This window comes from Eretmochelys imbricata, chromosome 1, assembly GCF_965152235.1.
Source record: "Eretmochelys imbricata isolate rEreImb1 chromosome 1, rEreImb1.hap1, whole genome shotgun sequence".
NCBI classification, from domain to species: Eukaryota; Metazoa; Chordata; order Testudines; family Cheloniidae; genus Eretmochelys; species Eretmochelys imbricata.
Window position 1 is genome coordinate 211,532,413 of NC_135572.1, and position 27,783 is coordinate 211,560,195.

Consider the following 27,783-nt stretch of genomic DNA (forward strand, 5'->3'; position numbering starts at 1 on the left):
TTGACTGGAAGAGCTGTGGACATATTCAACAAGATGCCTATGGAGGATGCTTCTGACTATGGTTTAAATTTAAGGATTTGGTTTTGAAACAATTTCAAATTACACCTGAAACTTACAGTGTAAAATTTAGAGCCTTTAAGAGAGGGGCTGGACTAAGTAATGTGGCTTATGTAAACCAGATGAAGGATCTGTTAGATAAATGGGTCAAAGGAAGGGCTGTAACTAGCGCTGAAGGAATGTGTGATTTGGTTGTACAGGAGCAGTTCCTGACTATGACCAATGATGATCTAAAACAGTGTTTATGGGATAAGAAAATGGACTCAGCAGAAAGTTTTGCTTCTTATGCTGATCAATACGAGCAGTCCCAGACCGTCAGAGAGGTGGGGCAAATCGGAACAAAGCAGATGGAAGTAGCAGAGAGGAACAACCCTGGTCACAGTTTGGGCGGATACCAGAAGGGACACCCCGAGACCACACCATACCACCAGCCGCAGCCCAAGGCCCAACCTACACCCCAAGGAAAACCCCAGACACCTTATTGTCCCACCACACCGTTCTCCAGCAACCCACCTTGCCCCAGTGACCAGCCAGCTGGGCGATGTTTTTAATGTAATGAGCTGGGGCATGTAAAGGCAAGCTGTCCCAAGAACCCAACAGATTACAGTTCATTGAACCGGGGCCACACCAAAGGTCCTCAGGCCCAGATGACTCCCAGATACCTTCAGAGCAAAGGGAAACTGTGAGCATGGACAGGAAGAAGGTTATCACATGGAGGGACACTGGAGCACAGGTGTCAGCTATCCACCAATCCTTAGTGGACCCCAAATTCATCAACCCAGAGGTCCAAGTGATGATTCAACCTTTCAAGTGAAACTCTTTTGACTTGCCTACAGCCAAGTTGCCTGTCCAGTACAATGGCTGCTCAGGAATGTGGACTTTTTCAGTCTATGATGATTATCCCATTCCCATGCTGCTGCGAGAAGATTTGGCCAATCATATGGAGCTAGCCAAGAGGGTGGAAATGGTCACCTGCAGGCAGGCTAAGCAAGCCTTCAGACCTAGCTCTGTTCCAAAGCCTTCTACAAGGGCCCAGTCTGTGTTACCAGAGCCCCAGACTGAGGTGGTGGAACCGGAACCCATGCCTACGTCTGCAACAGCAATAGTGGATCCAGTCGTAGAGATACAGCCAGAGCCAGTCCCAGAACTGGTACTGGCAGAGCAACCAGCACCAGAACCACTGCCAGCACTGAGTACAGCACTTGCAACCCCACCTGCAACTCCAAACACCAGAGGGTGCCACCAAGCGCCACCGAGCCTGCACTGGCAGCAGCAGCTAAACCTGCGCAAGAGGCTCAGCCAGAGCCTGAAACACAACATAGTGCACCAGCGGAGAGCGGTTCACAGTCAATGGAAACAGCCCCATCCCCTGCATCACTTCCAGAGGGACCAAGCCCAGGTCCACAATCCAGTGAGGAACTGATGTCTCCAGCATCCAGGGAACATTCCAGGATGAGCAGGAAGCAGATGAAAGCCTCCAGGGAGCTTGGAGAGCAGCATGGAGCAACCCACCGCCTCTCAGCTCTTCTAATCGATCCTGGTTTGTGGTAGAAAGAGGACTTTTATACAAGGAAACTCTTTCTGGTGGGCACCAGGAAGACTGGCATCCTCAGAGACAGCTGGTAGTTCCAACTAAGTATTGGGTAAAGCTCTTGAGCTTAGCCCACAATCATCCTAGTGGCCATGCTGGGGTGTCAACAGGACCTGTGGTGCGGTGGTGCCTGACCCCCCTGAGAAGAAGGGCTGAACCAGGCCAGAGAGGCTGCGCAGACCCGCAGCCAATCAGAGAAGGCCTGGGCAGGGGGAGAGGCAGCCAATCAGGGCCGGCAAAGGTCCTATATAAAGGATGCCTAGCAAAGAGCAGGGCAGTCTCTCCCTGACTGGCAAGAGAGGAGGACTGGCTCTTGAGCGGAAAGGGAGCATCTTGGACAGAGCAGTGCTGGAGAAGGGCAGAAGGAGCTGGGGAGCTCTGGCCAAGGCTGCAGGCCTTGCTACAAAGGGCTGAGCAGGTGTACAGGGCTGACGGGGAAGCGGCCCAAGGACAATAGTTTGACAAGGGGAGAGAAGGAGGGCAGAGAGGCTGCTCCTAGAGGGTCCCTGGGTCAGGACCCAGAGTAGAGGGTGGGCCCGGGTCCCCCCCCTTCGCCCTTGTACTACACCTGGCTGAGGAGGAGCGTGGCCTGATACAGGCTGTGGCTGGCGCCTGCGACAAAGGGGCTAGACTTTGAGGCTGCAGTTAGCCACTAGAGCTGGTGTAGATAGACCACTAACAACACCAAACCCCCAGAAGGGGGTGAGACTGGAGCAGTGGGCACTGCTGGAGGGCAGTGTCCTGAAGGGGATGCCGCTGAGTGGGGAGCAACGCGGGTCCCCAAAGCAGCAGAGCAGACGACGGGCAGGGCACCATGCGCAAAAGGTGATCCATAACTGGACAGAGCTAATTCCAAGAGCAACCAGCAGATGGCGCCAGTGGTGGTGAGTCCTGACCCCGGCACAGGACCAAAGACCGTTTGGGGAAGTCCTTCCACTGGGAGGGAATGGGCAAGGACGTTTCTACTCATGTCTGGTCTTGTGAGATGTGCCAAAAAGAGTGGGGAAAACCCCAAGACCAGGTCAAAGGCCCTCTCCAGCCACTCCCCATAATCTGAGGTTCCATTTCAGCAAGTAGCTGTGGATATTCTGGGTCCTTTCCCGAAAAAGACACCCAGAGGAAAGCAGTACAGACTGACTTTCATGGATTTTTGCCACCCAATGTCCAGAAGCAGTAGCTCTAAGCAACACTAGGGCTAAAAGTGTGTGCCAGGCATTGACAGACATTTTTGCCAGGGTAGGTTGGCCCACCGACATCCTTATGGATTCAGGAACTAATTTCCTGGCAAGAACCATGAAAAGCCTTTGGGAAGCTCATGGGGTGAACCACTTGGTTGCCACCCCTTACCACCAACAAATGGCCTGGTGGAAAATTTTAATGGAACTTTGGGGGCCATGATACATAAATTCATAAATCAGCACTCCAACGATTGGGACCTAGTGTTGCAGCAGTTGCTCTTTGCCTAAGAGCTGTACCACATCCCAGTTTAGGGTTTTCACCAGTTCATCTTGTGTATGGCCATGAGGTTAAGGGGCCAGTGCCATTGGTGAAGCAGCAATGGGAGGGTTTTACGCCTTCTCGAGGAACTAACATTCTGGATTTACAAAACACCCTCTGAAACTCTTTAGCCCTTCCTAGAGAAAACCTAAAAGATGCTGAGGAAGAGCAAAAGGCCTTGTATGATAAACATGCCAGAGAGAGTTGCCCTTCAAAGTAGGGGACCAGGTCATGGACTTGAAAGCACTCCAGGCTCCAGGAAAGGGCCATTTATGCTCCAAGAGCACCTGGGAGCAGTTAACTATCTCATAGCATCCCCCACCTCACAACTAAAACCTAAAGTGAACCATGTTGATTCTCTAAAGCCCTTTAATTCCAGAGAATTAAAGGTTTGTCAGTTTACAGCCCAGGGAGGAGATGACGCTGAGTGGCCTGAAGGTGTACTATGAAGGAAAAAGTGACGGTGGCGTGGAAGAGGTGAACCTCTCAATGACCCTCGGACATACGCAGCGACAGCAGATCTATGAACTGTGCACTAGCATCGTGCTGATGTGCCCAGGATGGACCAAACGGGCCTACCACTCCATTGACACAGGTAATGCTCTCCCAGTTATAGCCCAACCTTATCGGGTGGCTCCTCAAGCCAAAACCACTATAGAATGGGAGGGATAGCTCAGTGGTTTGAGCATTGGCCTGCTAAACCCAGGGTTGAGAGTTCAATCCTTGACAGGGCCATTTACGGATCTGGGGTAAAAATTGGGGATTGGTCCCCCTTTGAGCAGGGGGTTGGGCTAGATGACCTCCTGAGGTCCCTTCCAACCCTGATATTCTATGATCCAGGACATGCTACAGATGGGTATAATCCACTCCTCTAACAGTGCATGGGAATCTCCAGTGGTTCTTGTTCCCAAACCAGATGGGGAAATACGCTTTTGCGTGGACTACCGTAAGCTAAATGCTGTGACTCACCCAGACAACTATCCAATGCCATGCACAGATGAACTATTGGAGAAACTGGGATGGGCCCAGTTCATCTCTACCTAAGACTTAACCAAGGGGTACTGCCAAGTACAGCTAGATGAATCTACCAAGGAAAGGTCAGCCTTCATCACCCATGTCGGGCTGTATGAATTTAATGTGCTTCCTTTCGGGCTGCGAAATGCGCTTGCCACCTTCCAGGAACTTGTAGATAGGCAACTGCAGATTCTCCCAATCCCGCTAGGAGACTATCTTGAGGATGTGGCCATATTTTCTGATTCATGGTCAGAACAACTGGAGCATCTCCGGAAAGTCTTTGAGCGCATAGGGGAGGCGGGGTTAACTGTTAAGGCTAAAAAAGTGTCAGATAGGCCTAAACAGAGTGACTTACCTTGGACATCAGGTGGGTCAAGGAACTATCAACCCCCTACAGGCCAAAGTGGATGCTATCCCAAAGTGGCCTGTCCCAAAGTCAAAGAAACAGATCCAATCCTCCTTAGGCTTCGCCGCATATTACAAGCGATTTGTACTGCTCTATAGCCAAATTGCTGCCCCACTGACAGATCTGACTAAAAAGAAACCACCAAATGCAGCTCAGTGGACTGAAGAGAATCCAGAAGGCCTTTAACCAGCTTAAAGCGACACTCATGTCTGACCCTGTGCTAAGGGCCCCAGACTTTGACAAACCTTTCCTGGTAACCACAGATGCATCCGAGCATGGTTTTAATGCAGGAAGGACCGGATCAAGAATTCCATCCTGTCATGTTTCTCGCAAAAAAAGCAGGAGAGTGGGGTGGGAGGAGGTATTGTTTCATGGTCTCTGTGTATATAATGTCTTCTGCAGTTTCCACAGTATGCATCCGATGAAGTGAGCTGTAGCTCACGAAAGCTCATGCTCAAATAAATTGGTTAGTCTCTAAGGTGCCACAAGTACTCATTTTCTTTTTGTCAGAGGGAAAGGCACTGGTCAGTCACCGAAAAGGAACGTTAGGTCATTGTGTATCCTCTGGAAAAGCTACGCCCATACATTTAAAAATGGTGTTTCCACCTGCTCTTCATTGGGATCACCTGAGCATATCTGAGGGCATGTTTACACTACAGCATGACAACTACACAACTGTGGTGCTGCAGCTACACTACTGTAGCACTGTCTTGTAAATACGTCCTACACAGATGGAGTTTTCTGTCTATGTAGACAATCCACCTCTCCGAGAGGCGGGAGCTGGGTGGATGGAAGAATCCTTCCTGGCTGCATCTACACTGCGGGGTCTGGTCGGCCTAACTACAGTGCACAGGGCATGAAATTTTGCACTGTCCTGAGTGATGAAGCTAGATTGACCTAAGTTTTAAGTGTAGACCTGGTCTGAGTTTAATTCCGCACCTACTGTCCGGATCTCTCCAAAGCAGTGACAGAGTTAGTCAGTGACCATCCAGCCTTCATACAGCAGAGTATTATTTATTCAGAACAAAACCATTACAGAGATAACGTATCATAAAACAATAAAAAGTTCACACCCATGCTTACCACGCAATACCGGTTTCCCACATAGGACCCTGGTAGGCTTCAAAGTAATTCAGGTTCTCTCTCAGGACCTGGTTCTGTTTGGGTCACAATCTCATGTCAGTTTTTGGATGAGGTCAGAGCAACCCCTCCCCCCTCCTCAGTCAGTGGGTCATTAGATCATTTTCAGTTTTTTGTCTGCCAGTCTCTTGAACCAGGGTTTTCACATAGGTCACCAGTCCCAATCCAGCTCAACTTGGAGACTTCAAGGCCAGATGGGACCGGTCTGCATGGGCAGAACTAGCCTGTCCTGCTGAGACCTCACTGTTGTCACTTGTGTTGGGCTTTGATCTAGCTAGCTCAAAGCGAACTGAGGTCTGTCTACACATACCACAATCATTGGGGCGGGGAGGGGGTGTCAAGATTGGCAGGTGAGAACTGTTTGAGACCATGGCAGGGAGAGAGAGAGACACACACACACATGGTGTAACAGGAAGCAGCAAGGAAGAGCTGGCAGGAGTTGCTTGTCAGAGAGCTGAGGTTAGAAGGAGATCAGTAACTATGAACTGCTGGTGAGGAGCTTGGAGGAAGGCTGTTGGTTAGAGGAGACCGAAGCTAGGGACCCCTGACAAGCCAAAGCCTCAGGCAGTGTGCCCGAGGAAAAGGGGAAGATCTGGCCCAATCAGGGGAAGTTGAGCCCAGAAATTGAGGGTTTTTGCAAGAGGGTGGATTCCCCTGAGTGGGAAGGGGTAGGTGTGACGGGCAGGTTGGCCTGGAGGAATGGAGTGCTGGAAGAGAGGGAGCCCTCAGGGTGAAGACCTGAGCAAAAGGCTGTGGGAGGTCTGGTCACTCGGAGGCAAAGAGACCTGGAAAGGGGGACCCTGGATCGGGGCAAAAGGAAGTGGGAATAAAGTGTTCCCAGGTGGTGACTTGCTGGTAGTGTCCCTGGAGAGGAAGATGGAAAAACCCACTGTATGTTTGTTTAATTGGACCCAAATGAGCCACTCTTTCCTGTAGTGACCCCATGCAACAACTATGTGATTGTGATGAAGGCGTTTTAGTGTTTGTGGTCCCAGATTAGATTAGAGCACCTCACTGCATTAATAAATTAACACCACCCTAGCCAGGTAAACAAATCTGATTATCCTTGTTTTACAGATGGGAAACAACCTTTCTGTGCCTGAGTGACTTGTCCCAAGACCACACAATGCATGTGTGAAAGAGCCAGGGAGTGAGCTCATGACTCCTAATCTGTGCCCCAACAAGACAGCCCTTCCTTGGCCCCCTCTTCCCTTCCCCCAACCCAAAACACACACTCGCTAAAATGTCCTGTCCCTGGAAGGCTTTTATTCTGTGGAACTTACAGTCCATTTCTTCTTACCTTTCAGGTCCATGTTGGCAATGAGGAGTTCTTGCACTTGTGAGTGTTCAAAAGCCTTCCTCATGAGAACAAACCTCTGAGCCTCTCCAGTTATCAGAGCAGTAAGACTAACACGATGAGCTGACTTACTTTTAGAGGCTCTTCCAAAGCCTCTAAATTTTTTTTTAATAGGCTACAAAGCGATGTTTCCTGTACCAATGAATAGAATGAAAGTGCATTTAAAAATCTTGTCTGAAAAATCAATTCCTTTTCTAGAGTTCCCTCCCTCCTCAGTATCCCAAAGAAGGGAACTGGTTCTCCTCTCACTTACACTAGTGTAAAACAGGCATAGTTCCATTGAAATCAATGGTTTTACGCCAGCGTAAATTCCATGTAAGTGACTAGAGAATCATGCCCATAGAATCTGTTGTGAGCTAGAAGAAAAGGGAGTGTAACCAGTACAACTGCGACATAGAGCAGTATAAGAATTAGAATTTCTTCTAGCCCTGTTACAGAATGGCAATGTTACTCGTTTGCAAAGAACAAACCCATGTTATTGTTAGGGAACTAAAGATCGAGGTTTACAACACTGGAGCAAACTTGAAAAAGTGAAAAGAAATAGGATCATACTCATTTGAAAAAGAAGCACTTCCTAGGCAATCAAATCTATCCCCCTGCAAGGATATGATATAGTTCCTAATAGAGGACACGTCAGATATGACAGTGCTTCTTCACCAAAAGTCCTTGTAAGGCATTCAAACCACATAGGCACTTCTAAGCAGATAATATTTCTACGGAAGGGTGTATTTAGCAGGAGTTTCGCTCTGTTCTCTTAGCTGTTGAAGATGTATGTGTTGATTTGGATTGTTTTATCTGTAAGGGCCATCTTCCTCACAACCCCAAGAAAGGGCAATCTCCCTGACAGACCAGCTGCCATTGAAGTGCAGATTAAAAGTGCTATATAAGAGCTAAGTATCCTTATTCATTAACTGGTTGAACAAAGGTTATGCTATATTTGTAGCAAGCTAGCTCAATCAGAGCTCGCCCGGGTATGTTTCTTCATGTTGGGAATTGCACCTCCAGCTTGAAGTGTAGACATCAATAGGAATAATCATAAGATTCCCCTGAGACACAGGTAAGGAGAAGCCGAACACCTGAGGGAGGGGTGCATTCAGAGAGACCAGAAAGGCAACAGAGGTGCAACATGACAGTACCTAAGTATGGAGTTAGGAGCCGAACTTTAGGTAAAAAGAAAAGGAGTACTTGTGGCACCTTAGAGACTAACCAATTTATTTTAGCATAAGCTTTCGTGAGCTACAGCTCACTTCATCGTAGTCACTTTTGAAAGCTTTGACCCCAAAGCAAATAGCAACGATGGTAAAAGTAAGTTTTGAAGGCCATACAAGAGGAGATTTTTCAAAGAACAAATGGCAGTTAGGAATCTAACTCGCATTGAAACTTTCTCCCAAGAGTTTGAAAGATTTTCCGTATGGAAAAGGGCTGTAAGGGGGTGTGCTTCTTTAGCTGCTATGAGTTGATGTGGCACAGAGTGAAATGGATTCAGTGGAAATGGAGTGAAAGGTGTTCTAAAATATCTGGATAGTCAGAAAATTCAGCTGACTATGAGAGAAAGCAGGAGGCTCTGTGAAGCTCTCATCAGGAGCAGGGAAAGGTTGAGGTTTAATACTGTGGATTTAATGGGCTAGAAAACCCTGGGATATATAGGGTACAGAGCATTGCTGGAAAACAAACTTCACTTCAGTATCCATCCAGCAGAAATGGTGCTGCCAAGATCCAGAGCATATTGGAGAGAGGAGAAGGAACTTACTGACTGAGAGGACATTTTTTAACCCTGATTACAAAGGAGGATTCAGAAATTCCTGAGATTTGTAATAATAGCACTTCATTTCCATACCTGTCTCTTCCAACACATCCATTTAAGTGACCGCTGATAACTATTTCCTGGAATTTGCTGAAGAGCAGTGCCTAACATTTCCGAGAAACTTGTCCTCTCATCTTCCCCACGGCCAGACTGGGATGCATATGTACTAACTGTTTAGCAAGCTATATTCAAAAGCCAGCCTGACCATCCTTAAGCTGATTCTATTTACTGTCAGCCTCTCTTTCCTTTATTTTACTCTCAAGGGCTACGCCTACTCCATGTCTTGAGTTGGAGCCCCCACAGCATTTTGTATGCTTCGCCTATTTCTTTGGCCTTCTCCCCTTTCTGTTTTGTTCCCTGGATGTATGCTCTCTGTGCCTTCCTCCTCTTCAGTGTCTCTGCTGGGTCCAAGCTACAGTCAGTTAGTGTGCCGACATTCCAACTTGCCTGTCTGATCTTAGTTTTCCGGGGTAGCTTCTTTAGCTGCACACGTCCAAAGCTGTACCATAGCCCTGGTCAGCTTTCTACCACACTGGGGCGGGGGCACTGTGCATCGTTTCTAGAATACCCCTCATTTTCTTGATTCATTTCAGGACTCATAGTGTCAATTTATGCAAATTTTTACAACCAGCTGCACAACCTGATGCCAACCTTCAACTGGGCTTGGAATTGGTTCTGGCAGAGGAAAAGTATTCACATGAAATTCAGGGATCTGGAAAAAGCCTCTGACTGAGTTCCAGGGGAAGTCCTCTGGTGGTGCATGAGGGGGAAGATTGTGCAGAACTTGGTGCAGCTTATTGGAGCCATATATGTCGGTGCAACACCAACAGTCAGAACTTCTGGTGCTGAAACACATGAACTATCATTAAAGGTTGGAGTGCAAAAGGGATCAGCGTAGAGCCCTTGTTTATCCTGGTCCTAGATACCGTCACAAGAAACATACAGAAGGAGGCACCTTGCTGCATGTGGTTTGAAAATGAAATTCTGTGCCGTGAGGAGAGGATCTTGATAAATGGAGAGATGTGTTGGAGAAACATGAGCTCAAAATAAGCAGAGGAAAAACAGGGCAGGGTATGTAATTTCAGTAATGTGAACACTGACGAATTCTCCCTGAAACTAGATTGGCAGACAGGACTGAAAATGCAAAGTTTCAAGTACCTGGGTTCCCGAATCTGGGTTAGTGAAGGAGAATAGTAGAGCTAGGATAAGAAATGCCTGGCTCTAATGGAAAGAGATAAGCGGTGCAGAATGTGACAGGAAGAAACCAATAAGATTCATAGGGAAAGTCTACAAAACGGTGGTCCTTCCATTTTTAATGTATGGCACTCAGTGTTGGGCAACAACGAGCAAATGATCCGGAGAAATTCAAATGCTGAGATGGACAAGTGGCGTAAGCAAGACAGACTAGGTGGAGAATGTGTGTGTTACAGACATGCTCAAAGTAACATAAACAAAAAAATGAGGGAGTGGAGGCTTAGATGGTTTGGTCATGTACAGCCCAGTCCTGACAACTCTAGGGGTAAGAGTCCAACAGATCAAGATGGATGGGGGAAAATGACAGGGGCTGACCCAACAAGAAGTGGTGAGATGTTGTCATAAAGGAAGGCATGTTAGCTTGTAGTGTGATTGAGGAGATGGCACTTTTGAGGGAGAGGACTTGTAGAGTGGACCCCATTTGATGGGATTAACAGAAGGAAGAAAAAGAAGAGCCCTTCTTCGTTTGTTGGTGTAATGAGATTTCAGAATAAGGCAGAACTAATTTGTGGCTCAAATTTTGAAGTCAGGAATGTTCTGTATTCTAACAGAAACCCAAGGAAGCTGGGTCACCTGTTCCGCATACCTTTTTTAGAAAATAGTAAAAGAATGCAGGCCATATATTACATTGTGTATGTGTGTATTATACTGGGTATATTCCTAAAGCAGAAAAATTATATTCATATGATCTTGGTCTCCATGCATTGTAAAACAAAGTATTCAATGCTAAGGAAATATTGTTACATAAGACAAATTCTAGTACATGACTGGCTCGCTTGTCACGTGACTGTTTTCAACTAATGTTTGAAATTGGTGAGCATTACTCACCAATCATGTCTCGTGTAAATGTCAGCACTCTGTCTGCAGCTGAGATCAGAAAAAAATGATCACTGCTGAGCTATTGAGGAAGAAGAGATTAATTGGCATGTGGTGTCTGTTTGGCTGTTCTTTGAGTGGCCCATCATATTTCTTTTTCTGTATACGTATCTTGATCTCCATTGTAGGTTAGGTTAATATGTATTGAAAAGTTGGTATTAAAGTGCCCCATTGTGCTGATATAATATAAACAATATGAGATATAAATGAATCAGAGAAATTCTGGAAACAGACATAGAAAGCAACATACGCCAACATCCATATTAGTTAACCGCCATGTTAGTTAATATCCGCTCCTGCAAAAGCCATGTCTTACCTCATGTCAAGGTTCTGGAAAATAAGTAACTAAGACTCAAATGAACTCGGTGGAATTGTGACACAAAAGGTATCTTGAGACATATCCACCTTGACTTCCTCAGGACTCTTCTATTCTGGGAAGTACTCCCCAGGCACTCTCAGGTAAAACTGGTTAATATCAGTGTCAAAAGTGTGATGGGGAATTCACAATACTCTGGATGCAGAGGAAGAAATGATTCCAGGATCAATGTTTCTACAAGGTAGCATACTCCTTACCCGCCCTTGCACATGCAATGCTTTGTAAAAATCTGGGGTTTTGCGGTCAAGAAAAATTACTATAAAAATGATGCATGAAATATGGTGTGACAATCAGCTACTGTGGATTTAACCAAGGGATGGTGGTAAACGTCCTTGGATACGGAGTCACAGGAGAAGTCTGCTTCCATGACTGATTTTGTACATTTTGAATTTAAGGTGCTACCCTTCTAATTAATGCAGCAGGAATAATCCTCAACCTGCTCTTCTGGGATAGAAATAGAGTGTGGGAGTGACTGTGACCTGGCCGGCTCCATGTTGCCCTTTTTGGTTATAGCTGTGGCAGCTGCTCGCTGAACCATGCTTCTCTTTGCCAGCAATTCATTTTTTCCCCATCCTGCAATTCTGAGACCTGTTTAATAACAGTGGTGTCCAAGGGAAAGAGTCAAGACCACATCATCTAAAAATCCAACAAACTGTGTCTAGTGCCCAGATCCTCAAAGGTATCCAGGCCCCTGACTCCCACTGGCTTCCTAAATACCTTTGAGGATCTGGGCCTGGGGCCCTAACACTGCAGTGTCTCCCCTACCATTGGCAACAGGGGCCAGTGCTCAAATCTGACACTTTATTTCATTCTCTTCCACCAGTGTAGTGTCTCTCCCAAACCCCACCCACCTGCAGCTCACCTAACGGGGGAGAGGGAGCCCAGCACAGTACGTTATGTGTCATTCTTTAGCTACACGCCAAGATGTGGACTCCAGATCTAGGGCTCGGGGTCTTGAAATAGACAGCTGCTTAGGATATAAGACAGCACATTTGAATGTGTCGGTGGCGCTGGTATCCCTGGAAGCACCAGGGAAATCGTAAATACCTCAGTGCAGTTTATATACTGGTGTATTGACGTCACTCTGAGCATCAAGTTGCACATTCACATAAGCTGCAAGTGTGTTTGCTCGGGGATTGAAAAGAATCTATTTACTGCATTGAGTGAGATTTTTTTCTCCACCCCACAAAGGTTGAGAAATTTACACTAGAGCAACAATTCCCACAACAATTGTCTTTAGGCACTTTGACCTTGTAGATTGGCAGTGTTGTTGTAGGCATGTTGTTCCCAGGATAGGAAAGAGACCTAAACTCGCCTACAGGTAACGTGGCTTTGTCTATTATCGTTTCTGTGTGAGTTCATTCAAGAGAATAGTGATTGTCTGTTTTCACCCGCATTGTTGTTGGCACATTTAATGCACTGGATGAGATACACCACATGCTGTGATAGGAAGGTGTAGGACCTATGAGTCTTAAAAGGTGTGTTGTGGGTGGTATTGATCATTGCAACAGTGGAGCTGTGTCTGCAGGTTTTACATCTGTTTTTCTGGCAGGGTGTGGTATTGGCGTGGGGGCAGCTTGGTTCTGATGATGAGGTTGGGGCAGTTGTTTGAAGGCCAGAAGGGGGATCAGGAAAGATTTATTTCAATTTATATCAATTATTGGCTGTAATTGTTTGATACCCCATGTATGGTTTCCAGGGTGGGATGATTGGTGACAACTAGGGGTGTGCGGTCAGTGAGTTATTTTGTTTTCTGTGTAACAGCCGTGTTAGTCTGTCTTTGCAAAAAGAAAAGGAGTACTTGTGGCACCTTACAGACTAACCAATTTATTTGAGGATGAGCTTTCGTGAGCTACAGCTCACTTCATCGGATCCGAAGAAGCAGGTTCTCCCTGGGTATTTGGGTGGCCCTTTCCATGATATGATCTACATCTCTGGTGCTGTGTCCTTGTTTAGTGGAGGGGGTGTTAAGAATGTTTAGGTGTGTATCCCAGACTTTCTTTTCAGAGCATATTCTGTGGTATCTGAGTGCCTGGCTGTAGATCAGATTTCTTGGTATGTCTGGGTGGTTGCTGGATCTGTGGAGATAAGTGTGGTGATCTGAGGGTTTCTCGTCTATAACTGTGTCTCGGGTTCCATAGTTGAAGCTAACTGCCTGGACAATGCAATTAATGCTGGTGTGGCAGTGTTCTAGAGAGAGTTTCCTGGATGGGTTGTAGCTGTTGAAGTTATGGTGGAAATCTGTGAGGGAGTTTAGATCATCCATCCAGAGGATGAAAATGTCATTGGTTTTATGGTGTATTTTTCCAGAACTTCTTCCTCAAGGTGGCCCATGAAGACGCTGGCATATTGGGGAGCCATCGTAGTACCCATGGCTATTCCCATGGTTTGGACAGTGTTTGTTGTTAAATATGAGGTTGCTGTGGGTGAGGGTAAAATGGATGAATTTGGCTATATGTGTTGGGTACATTTCTTAGAGCTTTACATTATTCTGTAAGTATTTGAGGCAGGCAGTGATGCCATCATGGTGAGGGGATGCTGGTGCATAGGGAGTTGACATCCATGGTGGCAAGGATGGTGTTCTGGGGGAGGTTGTTAATGTTGCAGAGTTTCTGGAGGAACTTGGTATTGTCTTGGAGGAAACTTGAGGTGGTGAGCGGATTGAGGATGGTTTCTGAGAATCTTGAATTTGCTTGAGTGAGAGTGCCAGGGCCAGATACGATAGGTCTGCCTGGGTTCCCCTGTTTGGGTATCTTGGGAAGCAGATAGAAGTTCCGTGGGGAGGGTTTGTGGGGGATGACATTATAGCGCTTGGAGCTGTTTAGGGAAAGATTTGATAGTGTCTTTAAATTCCTGTCTGACTTATGGTGTGGGGTGTGGTTTTTTAGCTCTTTATAGTAGGTGGTGTCAGAGACTCATCTGTTTGTCTTGTTGACACAGTTATGGCAATTAGGGACTACAGTAGTGCCACCCTTTGTCTACAGGTTTGATCACTATCTGGTGCTTGGATTTTAGGGACTATCCCCTGAGCAGTAGAGAGACTGCGGTAGATGTAATGCATGTCTGAGGATTTCACAGTTGATTTTTTCCCCTGAAGCAACCAATGTAATGATCCATTGTGTGGTTTTCTCCGCCGTGCGGTGTCCAGTTAGATGACTTTTTTCTTATGATTGCAGTGGAGATGTGGTAGTTGTGAAAGATTTACTTAAGGCAGAGTTGGCAGAAGAATTCTTCCAGTTCTCTAGGTTAGTATTAGTAGAAAGCATCAAAGCAGGAGAGAGGGACAGTCAAGCTCATGGACTAAGCAGCTTCTAATGGAGGCATGTTTTGGGGAAATGTGGTGCTGAACCGTTGGTATTTGGGTAGATCCAGCACATTTCCTTACAGGCTCATCTTAAGTTATCAGCAGTTACTGCTGGAATGAATATACCCTTCTGTTACATGCAACATGGAAACACAAACATAAATTTCAAAATCAGATTAATTTTATTTTCATTCATGTCTTGGCACTGGCAGTATGAGCTGCAGAAAGAGCAACAGAAGAGCCCATCCAAAGCCTCTCAAATCAAAATGGCTCCAGTGGATCAGCTATGGTTTTTGTCAGCTGATACTTGGTGAGTTCTGGCTCCAGTAGCACATGAGTTAAGATTTGTACCACATACAAGTGTACACACTCGTTGCTGTCGCTGATGGAGACCTGAAAGACAAGGAGAATGGGACAACCATGGACTAAGCAGATTCCAGTGAAAGGATGTTTTGGGGAGATGCAGTGCTGAACTTTTGAATAGTTACAAAATAAGAACTAAATCACACCCACTATCCTTCAATACCCTAAAGCTATAGAGACTGTCCCATTTCATACAACATGTGTGAGCAGAGACAGGCCTTTGTCTCCATGGTAGTGTGTCCCTGATGATCAGTGGAAGAAAAGGACCTAGGGGTGACAGTGGACGAGAAGCTGGATATGAGCCAGCAGTGTGCCCTTCTTGCCAAGAAGGCCAGTGGCATTTTGGGATGTATAAGTAGGGGCATAGCCAGCAGATCGAGGGACGTGATCGTCCCCCTCTATTCGACATTGGTGAGGCCTCATCTGGAGTACTGTGTCCAGTTTTGGGCCCCACACTACAAGAAGGATGTGGATAAATTGGAGAGAGTCCAGCGAAGGGCAACAAAAATGATTAGGGGTCTGGAACACATGCGTTATGAGGAGAGGCTGAGGGAACTGGGATTGTTTAGTCTGCAGAAGAGAAGAATGAGGGGGGATTTGATAGCTGCTTTCAACTACCTGAGAGGTAGTTCCAGAGAGGATGGTTCTAGACTATTCTCACTGGTGGAAGAGGACAGGACAAGGAGTAATGGTCTCAAGTTGCAGTGGGGGAGGTTTAGGTTGGATATTAGGAAAAACTTTTTCACTAGGAGGGTGGTGAAACACTGGAATGCGTTGCCTAGGGAGGTGGTGGAATCTCCTTCCTTAGAAGTTTTTAAGGTCAGGCTTGACAAAGCCCTGGCTGGGATGATTTAATTGGGTATGGGTCCTGCTTTTGAGCAGGGGGTTGGACTAGATGACCTCCTGAGGTCCCTTCCAACCCTGATATTCTATGATTCTAAGAAGAAATTTTATTCCACATTCACAAGGCCAAATTCCATTGGTATTCACAAATGCCACTTCCATTGGTTGCTCTGGTAGTTGCATCTATTTATGCCTGTACTGAATTTAGGCCAAAGTCTTTATACCCAAAAAATATCCTTCCCACTCAACTCCTTCATCTTCTGCTTTTTGCACATAACTGTGGGGATCTGAGTGAAATCAATGTGAGTTTGCCTTCAGAAAATCTGATGGTTAAACCCAAAAGTTTTCCATCAGTTTTTTCCAATGGGAAATTCTCTCACTGATTTCACTCAGATCCCATGCCTAGTCTGGCAGTGAGAGAATTAACCCTTTTTGCTGTAAGAAGGCCACAGCAGTTTTCAAAGACTCTCAGAAAGGGCAAAGAAAGTTGGAAAAAAGGAGACTTTTCATCAGCCTCTGTACAAGAAGTCAGTTGATTAAAGCCACGAAAGAGGCATGTAGTGGGAAGAAATCCTCCTGTTGGACTTTCCAAGGTCGAAGGGTCTATTTAAGTTTACAGAAAGGGCTGAAGATGGGTTTGGAATTTTTGTTGGATCTTTGCCGAGCTAATGACCATACCCAAAGCAAACCACCATCAGAGTGGAAATCAAGGCCCGGATGACTGGTGGATAGAAAGCTGGCTAGATTGTTGGGCTCAACAGGTAGTGATCAATGCTCCATGTCTAGTTGGCAGCCGGTATCAAGCAGAGTGCCCCAAGGGTCAGTCCTGGGGCCGGTTTTATTCAATAGCTTCATTAATGATCTGGAGGGTGGCATGGATTGCATCCTCAGCAAGTTTGCAGATGACACTAAACTGGGAGGAGTGGTAGGTAGGCTGGAGGGTAGGGATAGGATACAGAGGGCCCTAGACAAATTAGATGATTGGGCCAAAAGAAATCTGATGAGGTTCAACAAGGACAAGTGCAGAGTCCTGCACTTAGGACGGAAGAATCCCATGCACCGCTACAGACTAGGGACCGAATGGCTAGGTAGCAGTTCTGCAGAAAAGGACCTAGGGGTTACAGTGGACGAGAAGCTGGATATGAGTCAACAGTGTGCCCTTGTTGCCAAGAAGCCTAATGGCATTTTGGGATGTATAAGTAGGGGCGTTGGCAGCAGATCAAGGGACGTGATCTTTCCCCTCTATTTGACATTGGTGAGGCCTCATCTGGAGTACTGTGTCCAGTTTTGGGCCCCACACTGCAAGAAGGATGTGGAAAAATTGGAAAGAGTCCAGTGGAGGGCAACAGAAATGATTAGGGGACTGGAACACGTGACTTATGAGGAGAGGCTGAGGGAACTGGGATTGTTTTGTCTGCAGAAGAGAAGAATGAGGGGGGATTTGATAGCTGCTTTCAACTACCTGAAAGGGGGTTCCAAAGAGGATGGATCTAGACTGTTCTCAGTGGTAGTGGATGACACAACAAGGAGTAATGGTCTCAAGTTGCAGTGGGGGAGGTTTAGGTTGGATATTAGGAAAAACTTTTTCACCCGGAGGGTGGTGAAGCACTGGAATGTGTTACCTAGGCAGGTGGTGGAATCTCCTTCCTTTGAGGTTTTTAAGGTCAGGCTTGGCAAAGCCCTGGCTGGGGTGATTTAGTTGGGGACTGGTCCTGCTTTGAGCAGGGGGTTGGACTAGATGACCTCCTGAGGTCCCTTCCAACCCTGATATTCTATGATTTAGGACACAAAGCCCTTTCCTCAGTATTTCCTATTGGCTAACTTAGGCAGCTCCTCAGTCAGTGAGCAGATTTTTGTGAATCCCAGTCTTAGGCACCTTGCTTTCCCCATCCATTCTGTAGGGAACCTGAACACCTAATTCAGGGTTTGCGAATTCCACAAGGTTACTAGGTGCCTAGAATTTAGGCACTGAAATGCCCAGATACCATAGAAAACCTCTCTATCCAAGTCCTTCAAGCAGCTGCCCTCATTGACAATCCAATGGGAAACTTTGCACGTTGGAAAAAATAACCCCAACTATACATACAATATGATGGGGGCTAATTTAGCTACAACTAATCGGGAAAAAGATCTTGGAGTTATCGTGGATAGTTCTCTGAAGACATCCACGCAGTGTGCAGCGGCAGTCAAAAAAGCAAACGGGACGTTAGGAATCATTTAAAAAGGGATAGAGAATAAGACGGAGAATATCTTAATGCCCTTATATAAATCCATGGTACACCCACATCTTGAATACTGCACACAGATGTGGTCTCCTCATCTCAAAAAAGATATACTGGCATTAGAAAAGGTTCAGAGAAGGGCAACTAAAATGATTAGGGGTTTGGAACGGGTCCCATATGAGGAGAGATTAAAGAGGCTAGGACTTTTCATCTTGGAACAGAGGAGTCTAAGGGGGGATATGATAGAGGTATATAAAATCATGAGTAGTATAGAGAAAGTGAATAAGGAAAAGTTATTTACTTGTTCCCATAATATAAGAACTAGGGGCCACCAAATGCAATTAATGGGCAGCAGGTTTAAAACAAATAAAAGGAAGTTCTTCTTCACTCAGCGCACAGTCAACCTGTGGAACTCCTTGCATGAGGAGATTGTGACGGCTAGGACTAAAACAGGGTTTAAAAAAGAACTGGATAAATTCATGGAGGTTAAGTCCATTAGTGGCTATTAGGCAGGATGGGTAAGGAATGGTGTCCCTAGCCTCTGTTTGTCAGAGGGTGGAGATGGATGGCAGGAGAGAGATCACTCGATCATGACCTGTTAGGTTCACTCCCTCTGGGGCACCTGGCATTGGCCACTGTCGGTAGACAGGATACTGGGCTGGATGGACCTTTGGTCTGACTCAGTATGACCATTCTTATGCTCCTATGTTCTTATGTTAACTTTCCTAACAGATGGTCTTAAAGGACTGAACTCATTGCCACAAGAGATCAGAATGAGACTTGGGCCAGGAGTGTTCAGAGCACAGTGAAAACCCAACTGCTTTGACAGGGCCTTCTCACAATGACAGAGCTAAAAAGACCCATCATTTCTCTAAGAGAAGGAGCAGACGTGGCCTCTGGGCCCCAGGCAGCCTGTGAAAATAGATCACCTGTTTTGGGGAAACATTAGGGAAGGGGAAAATCTCAGCTACCGTTAAAAAAGGTTTCTAGCCCTTTCCTTAAAAGCGAGCCTTGGAAAATATAAGCTGATCACTAGGATTGAAAGGACTAGCGGCTGGATTGTACTCATGCAGCGGAAGGTTGTGACCTAAAGTTCTACCCCCCCACCCCCCCACACACATACTCTCTCTCTCTCTCTCTCTCTCTCTCTCTCTGTATTTAAAATTGCTCACAACAGTTTGGGATGGGTACCATAGATCAGGATTCTATTTTCTCAAAAGGGAATGGAGACAGCAGGAAGTAAAAGCCATTGTTTTTCCAGCCTGCCCAAACAACAGCTAAGGCCAGCTCTAAGGATGAGAGTTGAGAAAGCAATTGGAGAGCCTTGAATGAAGACTTCTTTTCTTTTCTACTCTTGTAGAGAAATAGCACCCAACAAGTGATAGCAGGGCACTGCAAAGGCACATGAGAGATAATCCTTACCTTGATTAAAAGTCATATTGGACTTTTCCCTGCAATGTTTGCTCACTATTTGAACATCTTGCCTTAAGCCACTTCAAATGACCCCTAAGTTCTTCTTCAACTAGAACACTTGACAAAATCCCCCACTTCTTCCATCCTACATTGACTACTCACCTTAATGAGGTAGTGTGTTCCACCACACAGGGTCAGATGTCTATATATTACAGCTACAAAGACTGGATATGCCTTCTCCTCTTTTTCTTCCAGCTGAGGCTTCACCTATAAAAAAGAAAGAGGGTTGGGTGTTGTAATGGGGTCAGCGTATCCCTTCTCAACATATGTCTACTGCCTCCGTTTCCCCTTCTCAGAATGCACATAGACCTACATGCAGCATACAACATTTGCTTTCTTTGGGCCTTGCTTATTAATAAACAATTCAACTCAACTCAGATCTTCCAGCCTTACTTGCTAGGCTCCACAGTTCCTTGCAGCCAGGCGTCACAGCCCTGTCAAAACTAGGATTGCTGCCTGGCCTTTCCTGAAATACCTCTCGCCTGAAGCACCTGCTCTTTGCAAACATCTCCCACCAAAACCCATATCCATCCACTGGCCCTCAGAGTCTGTCTGGCCCAGCTCCCTCTTGAAGGAGGCACCACCTCCAGTTTGCCATCACATGACACTAGGTCACTGTGACACAGAGGCCCATTGGTGCCAACAGGCAAAGCGTTCACTGTTCTTTACAAGCAACTCCTGTCTCAGACCTGAGAAACTCACTACACCTAACACACTGCTTTCATGGTATTTATCCATGAAGGGTAGCATGTGAGGTCCCTGTTGAAAATTTGTAACATCAATACCCATAAGCATTGTGAGATGTTTCCATGGGTGATATTTAAGGACTAATTTAGCTATATTGAAAAGTATGCCCTTTTGGTTTTGGAGGGAAAGTGAATCACCAGAGAATAATATGTCTCAGTCATAGCCAATTCAAGCAGGAGGGAATTTTCACCTGTCCTGGGCTAGCCGATTATATATTGCATTATTGTCTGCCTTGGCACCAACCCAGAAAAGCAATGGGAAATCATGAAAGACAAACTAAGCATCAAAACCAGTTGCAAGTGAAAAGGAACAATATGATAGTGAGTGGATCGCCCTGTCTGTGGATAAAAACAGAAGACTGATTCAGTATATCACAGGGTGGAGAAAGACACTCTGCATCCATTCACTGAGGTGTCACCTTGATGAGTGGGGGAGCTTCCTGCAAGACTGGGTCTTTGTGGCTAACAAATGCTGTAAAAGACTGAACTGTGTGGTGAGAATTTTTTCTATTAAATAGGAAAGGTAACTATTAATAAGTGTTTTAAGATTTTCTTTTATATGGAACCAATTGTTTCCATCACTCACACTTTATTCCTGGAGGAATTCTACGCTACTGCATGCCTGCATGATTAATGAGCCATGCATATTTTAATTTTTTTCTGCGCAGAAAAAAGCTTCTGCTGCAATATTGCTGCCCTTCCACCTTTTGCCCACCAGAGGGCGCTGTGGCACTAGAACAGCAGCAGGTCCCAGCAGAAAATAACTTCTCCAGTTTCTCCTTTTGCCCACCACAGGGTGCTGTGGTGATAGAACACAGCAGCAGCTCCCAGTCAGCTATGGAAGAGAAAGAGCCTGCCTTCTTTGCAGCACCTGTCAGGCCAGGTCAGGAGATAGTGGCTATGGGGAGACAGACAGCATGGGTTGCTGGCGAGGGGTTAGGCAGGGGCTCATAAAGGTTCTTGGGGGAGGACATACTGGGGCAGGGAATGAATGGGAGTGGAGGCACATGGCCACAGGTGGGAGGGAGGTGCAGGGCCACCTGATGGGGGAGGGGTGCGAGTTACATAGGGACAAAAGGTGGCTGAGTGGGGGCACAGAGATGCATAGGGACAGGGGGTGGTTGACTGGGTCACAGAGACACATGGGGATGAGGTGCAGGGACACATAGGGACAGAGGTGGCTGAGTGGGGGCACAGAGGCACATGAGAACAGGGGAAGGGGTACAGGGACACATAGGGACAGGAGAGTGGCTGGGTGGGGGCACACAGACACATAGGGACAGAGGGAGGAGGTGCAGGGCAACATGGGGATGGGGGGAGTGGATGTCTGAGTAGGGGTGGAGGGACACATGTGGACGGGGGTGCAAGGACACATGGGGGTGGAGGAGTACATGGGGACAGGGGCAGATGTGCCTGACTGAAAGGGAGAGGCTAGGGGTCAATCAGGGTCTGCATGGGGAAGCTCCCTAACAATCCCTCCCCGAGCCCTCAAAAAAACTATTCCATACTTTTCCCACCCATACCCAACAACCCTCCAAGTTCACATCCAGCCTCCTTCCCAGCAATTTACTTCCCTCTCCCTCACCTCCTCTGTTACCCCTGACTCCGCCAAGCCTTTGCACTGCTTCTGAGGGGTGCGGGAAATATGCTTCTCTATTGTAGTTTAAATGAATTATTACTCGGCCTTCTGTATTAATATGCCTAGTAAGGAATCTATTTGTCAAAAAACATTTCCTGAATCTTTTTTGTTGTCTGTATGGTTACAGACATAGTTGCTGACAGACATTTTGAAATAAATGACCAAAATAATTGAAACTAGTGTGATTATATTGTGTTATTTTGACAAACAAAATATGCAGAATTTTGCAGAATTTTAAAATATTGTGCACAGAATTTTTAATCTTTGTTGCAAAATTTTTAATTTTTTGGTGCAGAATTTCCCCAGGAGTAACACTTGTGTCTATTTGAACCTGTTGTTCCTTAAATTTTTTTGTTTGTTTGTTTTATTGAAAGTGAACTCAAGTGGTGGGTGTGCTACACAAGTAGTAATCTAAGGTAAAACTGGGGTCCACTGTTCCTTTTGGAATGGAGGATCTGGAATTTCTGTGGGTGTCTGGGGATCAGGGGCTGGATGTTACAGCTGGACACTCTGAAGGGACTCAGGGGCTAGGGTGTATCTATTTGTCTATCTGCAGGGCAACGGAAGGGCTGGCACAGCCCAGAGGAGGGTGCCTGAGTGGCTGACAGGCTGGCTGTGTGAGATAGCTAACAGCCAGCTGGCAAAGGCAGGACTCCTTTGTGCAGGAGGCAGATTTAGGTAGATGTCAGAGTAACAGCCGTGTTAGTCTGTATTCGCAAAAAGAAAAGGAGTTCTTCTGGCACCTTAGAGACTAACCAGTTTATTTGAGCATACTGTGGAAAGTATGCATCCGATGAAGTGAGCTGTAGCTCACGAAAGCTTATGCTCAAATAAATTGGTTAGTCTCTAAGGCGCCACAAGTACTCCTTTTCTTTTTAGGTAGATGTGTTTATGCATAGGAGCAACTTTAAATGCTGTGGATTTTTAAAACTTGTTCAGTGCCAGTACTTCAAAAATATGATGTGGAATAAGGAGTGTTTCCCACTGTAACATATAGCTGAAGCGAAGGGAGGTTTAGAGCTCATCAGTGAATTGACAGTGACATTATCAATGACCTTTTCAAAGGCTTAGTACCAACTGTGACAGTTCAGGGCAACTGCACCTGCAGTCCCCCCTTGTGTCCACCAAGGGCACCCACTCGAGTCCCCCAGCTCCTCAACCGTCACCTCCCTTGGGCAAAGGCAAAGGCCCATGTCTCTCTCCCTCCTGACCAGCATGTTCAGGCTGCACAGCTTCTTGAGCTACCCTGCCATATCTCCAGCAAGCCAGATGGCCTAAACAGACCAGCCTGTGCTGCTTTCTCTCCACAGGCTATGAACAGTGGCGTGCCGGCAGTGACAGGTTATCACATAGCTCTTTCTAAGCAGGCACATTGCAATTGTTAAGGTAAAACATTAACACAATGAAAACATACAACTCGCTAGCAAGTTCACCAGAGGTAACTCTAGCTCCACCCTAGGGCTCTGGTAGGTTAAGTCCTTCCACAAGGATTGTGCCCCACCACTTGAACGGAAGGTCCGTTCCCTTTGCTGGATCAGAAAAAAGGCCATGAGTCAGTTAAAACTCAGGCTATTTATCCAAAAATCCTTTTTTTGTCTGTTGGTCTGTGGAGAATCCAGTTTGTACCAGTAAATGCAAGCTTCTCTCCAGCTGGTGGTACCTCTCTGGAGGTGTTACTACCTGAGTGGATTTGCCTAACCACCCCCCGCAGTTCTTAGTTCCTGGAGGGCTGTTGTTCCCCTCCCCCATGGAATTATTTACAATCCCTCAATAGTACATAAACTTTTGCATTTTTAATACAATGAATGCCTAAAATACTTCAACTTAATTCCAGGAGGTAAGTCCTGGCTAGTTTCATACGTGTTACAACTAAGTCACTTTTGAAAATTTTCCCTAAGATGCCTATGATCAACCTCACCTGATGAGGTCATTGGAGGGCTGTGGTACATCAGATACAGAACTTGGTAGCACACCAGAAGTTCCGTGTCTCAGAGGAAAGCATTAAAGAAACTTCAGCTGTGAGGCATCGTGGGCTGCAACAGCTACTGGGTCTCAAAAAGCTCTGACACACAGCACCAATTAAATACTAATGTATTAAGGCTGCCAGAAAAGGGCAAATACCCTGGGCTCACTAGTTTAAACAGTTCCTATTAACAATAACAGAGTAGTTTCCAGTTGAACTCTTGGTGTGTGTGTGTGTGGGGGCGGGGGGGAAGACAGTTCAAAAGAAGTTAGTGCGCAATCTTAACATCTTAATGCATTCGTGCAGTAGAGGCAATTGGCCAAAGTTCAATTTTGTGGTATGTCTCATTGGGGGCCCCTCTGCATTGCTCTTCCACACTGATGCAGCATCTTTTGTGTGAGCATCTAACTCTGGAGCAGCTTCAGCTCTGTGTCACAGTCTCAGCTCTGGAGCAGCTGGTCTAGTTCCTCACATGCTGACACTCACAAGGCGAATGCTGCAATCACTGCACTCCTCCCAGAACCCCAACACACCCTGCCTGCCTGACCCTCTCTTGACTAACCCAATTCCCAGGAACCTTCCCCTTTTGCTGCTTTCAGCAGAGTCATTGCACTACACCCAGGCTTTCCACTTCCGTGGAAGTGTTGAATTAAGTGTCACCTCAGCACTTGCTGTCCTTGTCCTAGAGAAATAAACTCTGTCCCCCTCCCCATTCATGACCTTCCCAACCTCCAAGCACTATTTACCCATGAGTTATTTATTGAGAGGGCCCATCCCTTTGAGGGAGGTCAAGCAGCCAGCTGTCACCCTTGTCACCCTTGGCTCATTCCTAGCAGATGTAGGACAAGGAGATTTAATAAGCAATACATTCCTGATCAAATGTATTGTTGGCTGTTGTTTCTGGACTCAGCTAGGCTTAGGGCAGACATGAAGGTAACGCTCAGGGGTCTACGAGAAGACCTGTCCCAACGCGATAGGACTAGGGCTGTTGGGGCCAGATTCACCAGAGATCTTGAGCAGCCTGATGACTAGTGGAATTCTTAGCCCTGAGTTAAGCACCCAGGTTCCCCATGCACTGTATGGGGAGGCTTAAGTGCCTAGGAAAGGGATTCCCAGAAGCCATCAGGCAGAGTGGGGAGCCATCTAAATTAGCCAAGAATAAAATGGAGAGAAAAGGGGCAGGATTTAGGGCCCAGCACACAAAGGTACTTAGGCACCTGACTGACAGGCCGGAGAGAGGTGCCCATCTCTGCTCGTGATTTGTGCTTTCAGATTGCCCGTGAAAAGTGCCTTGTACCTGCTGAGGAAATCAGGGTTAAAATCCTTTCATCTCAGAAGAGCTTTTGGCAAAGAATCATTTCCATTTGCTGTGATTTTAATTGTCTGCTTTGGAGCCTCTTTTAGGAGCATTTGGATACGACAGTGATGTCCAACATAGCAACAGCATTACAGGTGGGGAAACTGAGGCAGAGAGCACTGAAGTGACTTCCCCAAAGTCAGGCCACACGGCAACTCTGTGGCTAACACAGGAATCGCATCTGTCTCATGACTACCAGTCCCAGTGCACCAACCACTAATCCCTTGTGATCGCCAGTGAGCTCATGAATTAACTTTGACCATTTCTTTAAAAACATGTAGTCAATAAAGTCAATTAATGTATTTTAGCCAATCTTCAATGACATTTGTCTGTTGGCAACCGGTCTCCCTTTCTATAAAGAGATGCATGAAGAAGGGTGGGCTCAGAGCCACCACACTCGGACTCTAAAGTTTGTTTGGACAGAGACCATCTGTTACGTTTCTAGTGTGTGCACACAACAGCCATAATACTTTGTAGGTCTATAGTGCCTTTCGAGGAAGAATCTCAATGTGCCTTACAAACATGAATTAATTAAATTGCACAGCTCCCATGTGAGGAAGAGAAGTATTATTCGTCTCCCATTTTGCAGCTGAGGAAACTGAAGCACAAAGAGGTGAAATGATTTGCCTAGCGTCACACGGCAAGTCCATGGCCAAGACAGGCAGGCTCAAGGTATTTGTCCCATGTCCACCTCCCAGCCCAAACAACTTTCAAGTGGCCCTAAATCTTATCAGAAAGGCCAAAATTATAAATCACAGGAAAATACTGACAAAGTAGCCAATTTTTACTTTCTTGAACTCTTAAAATCCAAGGTGTTTTTTTTTTAAATAGTGACATGTAGGGGCCCTGACATACTCACTCCCTTCCTCTGACCCCAGTAATGGGACCATAGAGCAAGCCCTGGAGCCAGGAACAAAAGCTTGACTCCCTGGGCTGCTCTGCACTAGCAAATAGGACCTCCAATTCACCGCCGGTGCAGCTCCACTAGCCCAAGTACACAAGAACCAGTGAAGGCAGGACACTGATAGTTTTAGTACCCTGTCAGCCAGTTTTGTACAGATAAAGGTTTGATGACACACTTGCAAAGACACCTAAAACCCTGTCTACACAGGTGCTTCTACGACTACTACACTGCTACTACCAGAGGAACTGCACTGGTAGTTTATTAGGCAGTGAAGACCTTGTCATTCATATATTGCTATCTGCACCACAGCTGTGAATGTCTCTAGTGCTCCCAGAAGACTGGAAAGCAGAAGGTCAGAAGACTGGAAGAAAACTAATGTGCCAGTATTTCAAAAGGATCAATGTGATAACCCAGACCACTATAAGCCTGCCAGTCTGACATCAATCTCAGGCAAGATATTCGAGCAGATGATATGGGACTTGATTAATAAAGAATTAAAAGAGGATAATATACTTAATGCCAATCAATGTGGCTTTATGGAAAATAGAGCCTGTCAGACTAACTTGATATCCTTTTTTGATGAGATTATAAATTTGATTGATAAAGGTAATAGAGTTTATGTAATAGAACTAGACTTCTGTACGGCATTATACCTGGTACCACATGACATTTTGATTAAAAAACTAGAATGATACAAAATTAACATGGCACACATTACATTGATTAAAAGATGGAAAAGTTCTATGCCTGTGTTATACAGGAGGTCAGACTAGATGGTCCCTTCTGGCCTTGGCAGATACGAATCTAAGAATTTCACGGACTTGACTTAGTGCAGTCCCTTTCGAAGCAATTTTTCCATGCCACATACTGCATGCTTCTAATCAATCAAGAGAGCTTCCATTTTCAGTGCTGGATGTTAGATTTTAAAGTAAGTTGTAGCTTCATTCCCTAATCTCTCTAGAATTGGCTTTAAAGACGTACACTTTTGTTACATTTGTTTCTGTTGTCCATCTTTCATTGCATGCCACTCACCTTGTTAGTAATTTCTTGGATTTGTGGGGTTGCACGCAAGGCCTCCGACCATTCTCCACTATTTTCTGATGACATGCTGGAAAACTTTGACAAGAAAGATCTAGAGCAAATGTAATCAGAGAATAGTCAAAGATCTGATATTACGTAGTCACATAATCATGTGATTTGTATATGTGGAGTTTACCATCATCAGGTTTGAGGAGGGGAGAGAAGGGAAGAAAGGAACAACACAAAACAAAAGCAAAACTTTAGTATTGTTAATAGTAAGGGAAAGAGCACTTTAAATATCACTATGTGTAAAATGCTCTGTGAACACGTGAAAAGCAGGAAAAAAATAACACCCAACTCCCATAGTTATGGTGATTGGTTCAGCCTGAGATGGTAATTTCTGGACTTATCTCCAGTTTGAACACATGTAATGGGTGGGTGACTGTTCTTGTGCTTAGGGAAGTGATTGTAAACACTGAGCTATGCCCAAGTATATCCCAACGTTAGCCTTAAAACTACCACACGTTCTCCCTTGTTTTCATTGCAGCAATTCCTGTTTAACTTAAAATGTGGTTTT

General features: G+C 45.9%; 1 protein-coding gene across 1 annotated transcript in view; it reads right to left on the reverse strand.

Annotated features, from left to right (window-relative positions):
• LOC144266170 (scavenger receptor cysteine-rich domain-containing protein SCART1-like) overlaps positions 1-7,018 on the reverse strand; it is an 85,231-nt gene extending 78,213 nt beyond the window's left edge. Inside the window, 1 exon segment of the mRNA XM_077819490.1 lies at positions 7,006-7,018. Coding sequence (XP_077675616.1) covers positions 7,006-7,018 — 13 coding nt within the window.
• Positions 7,019-27,783: the final 20,765 nt, after the last annotated feature.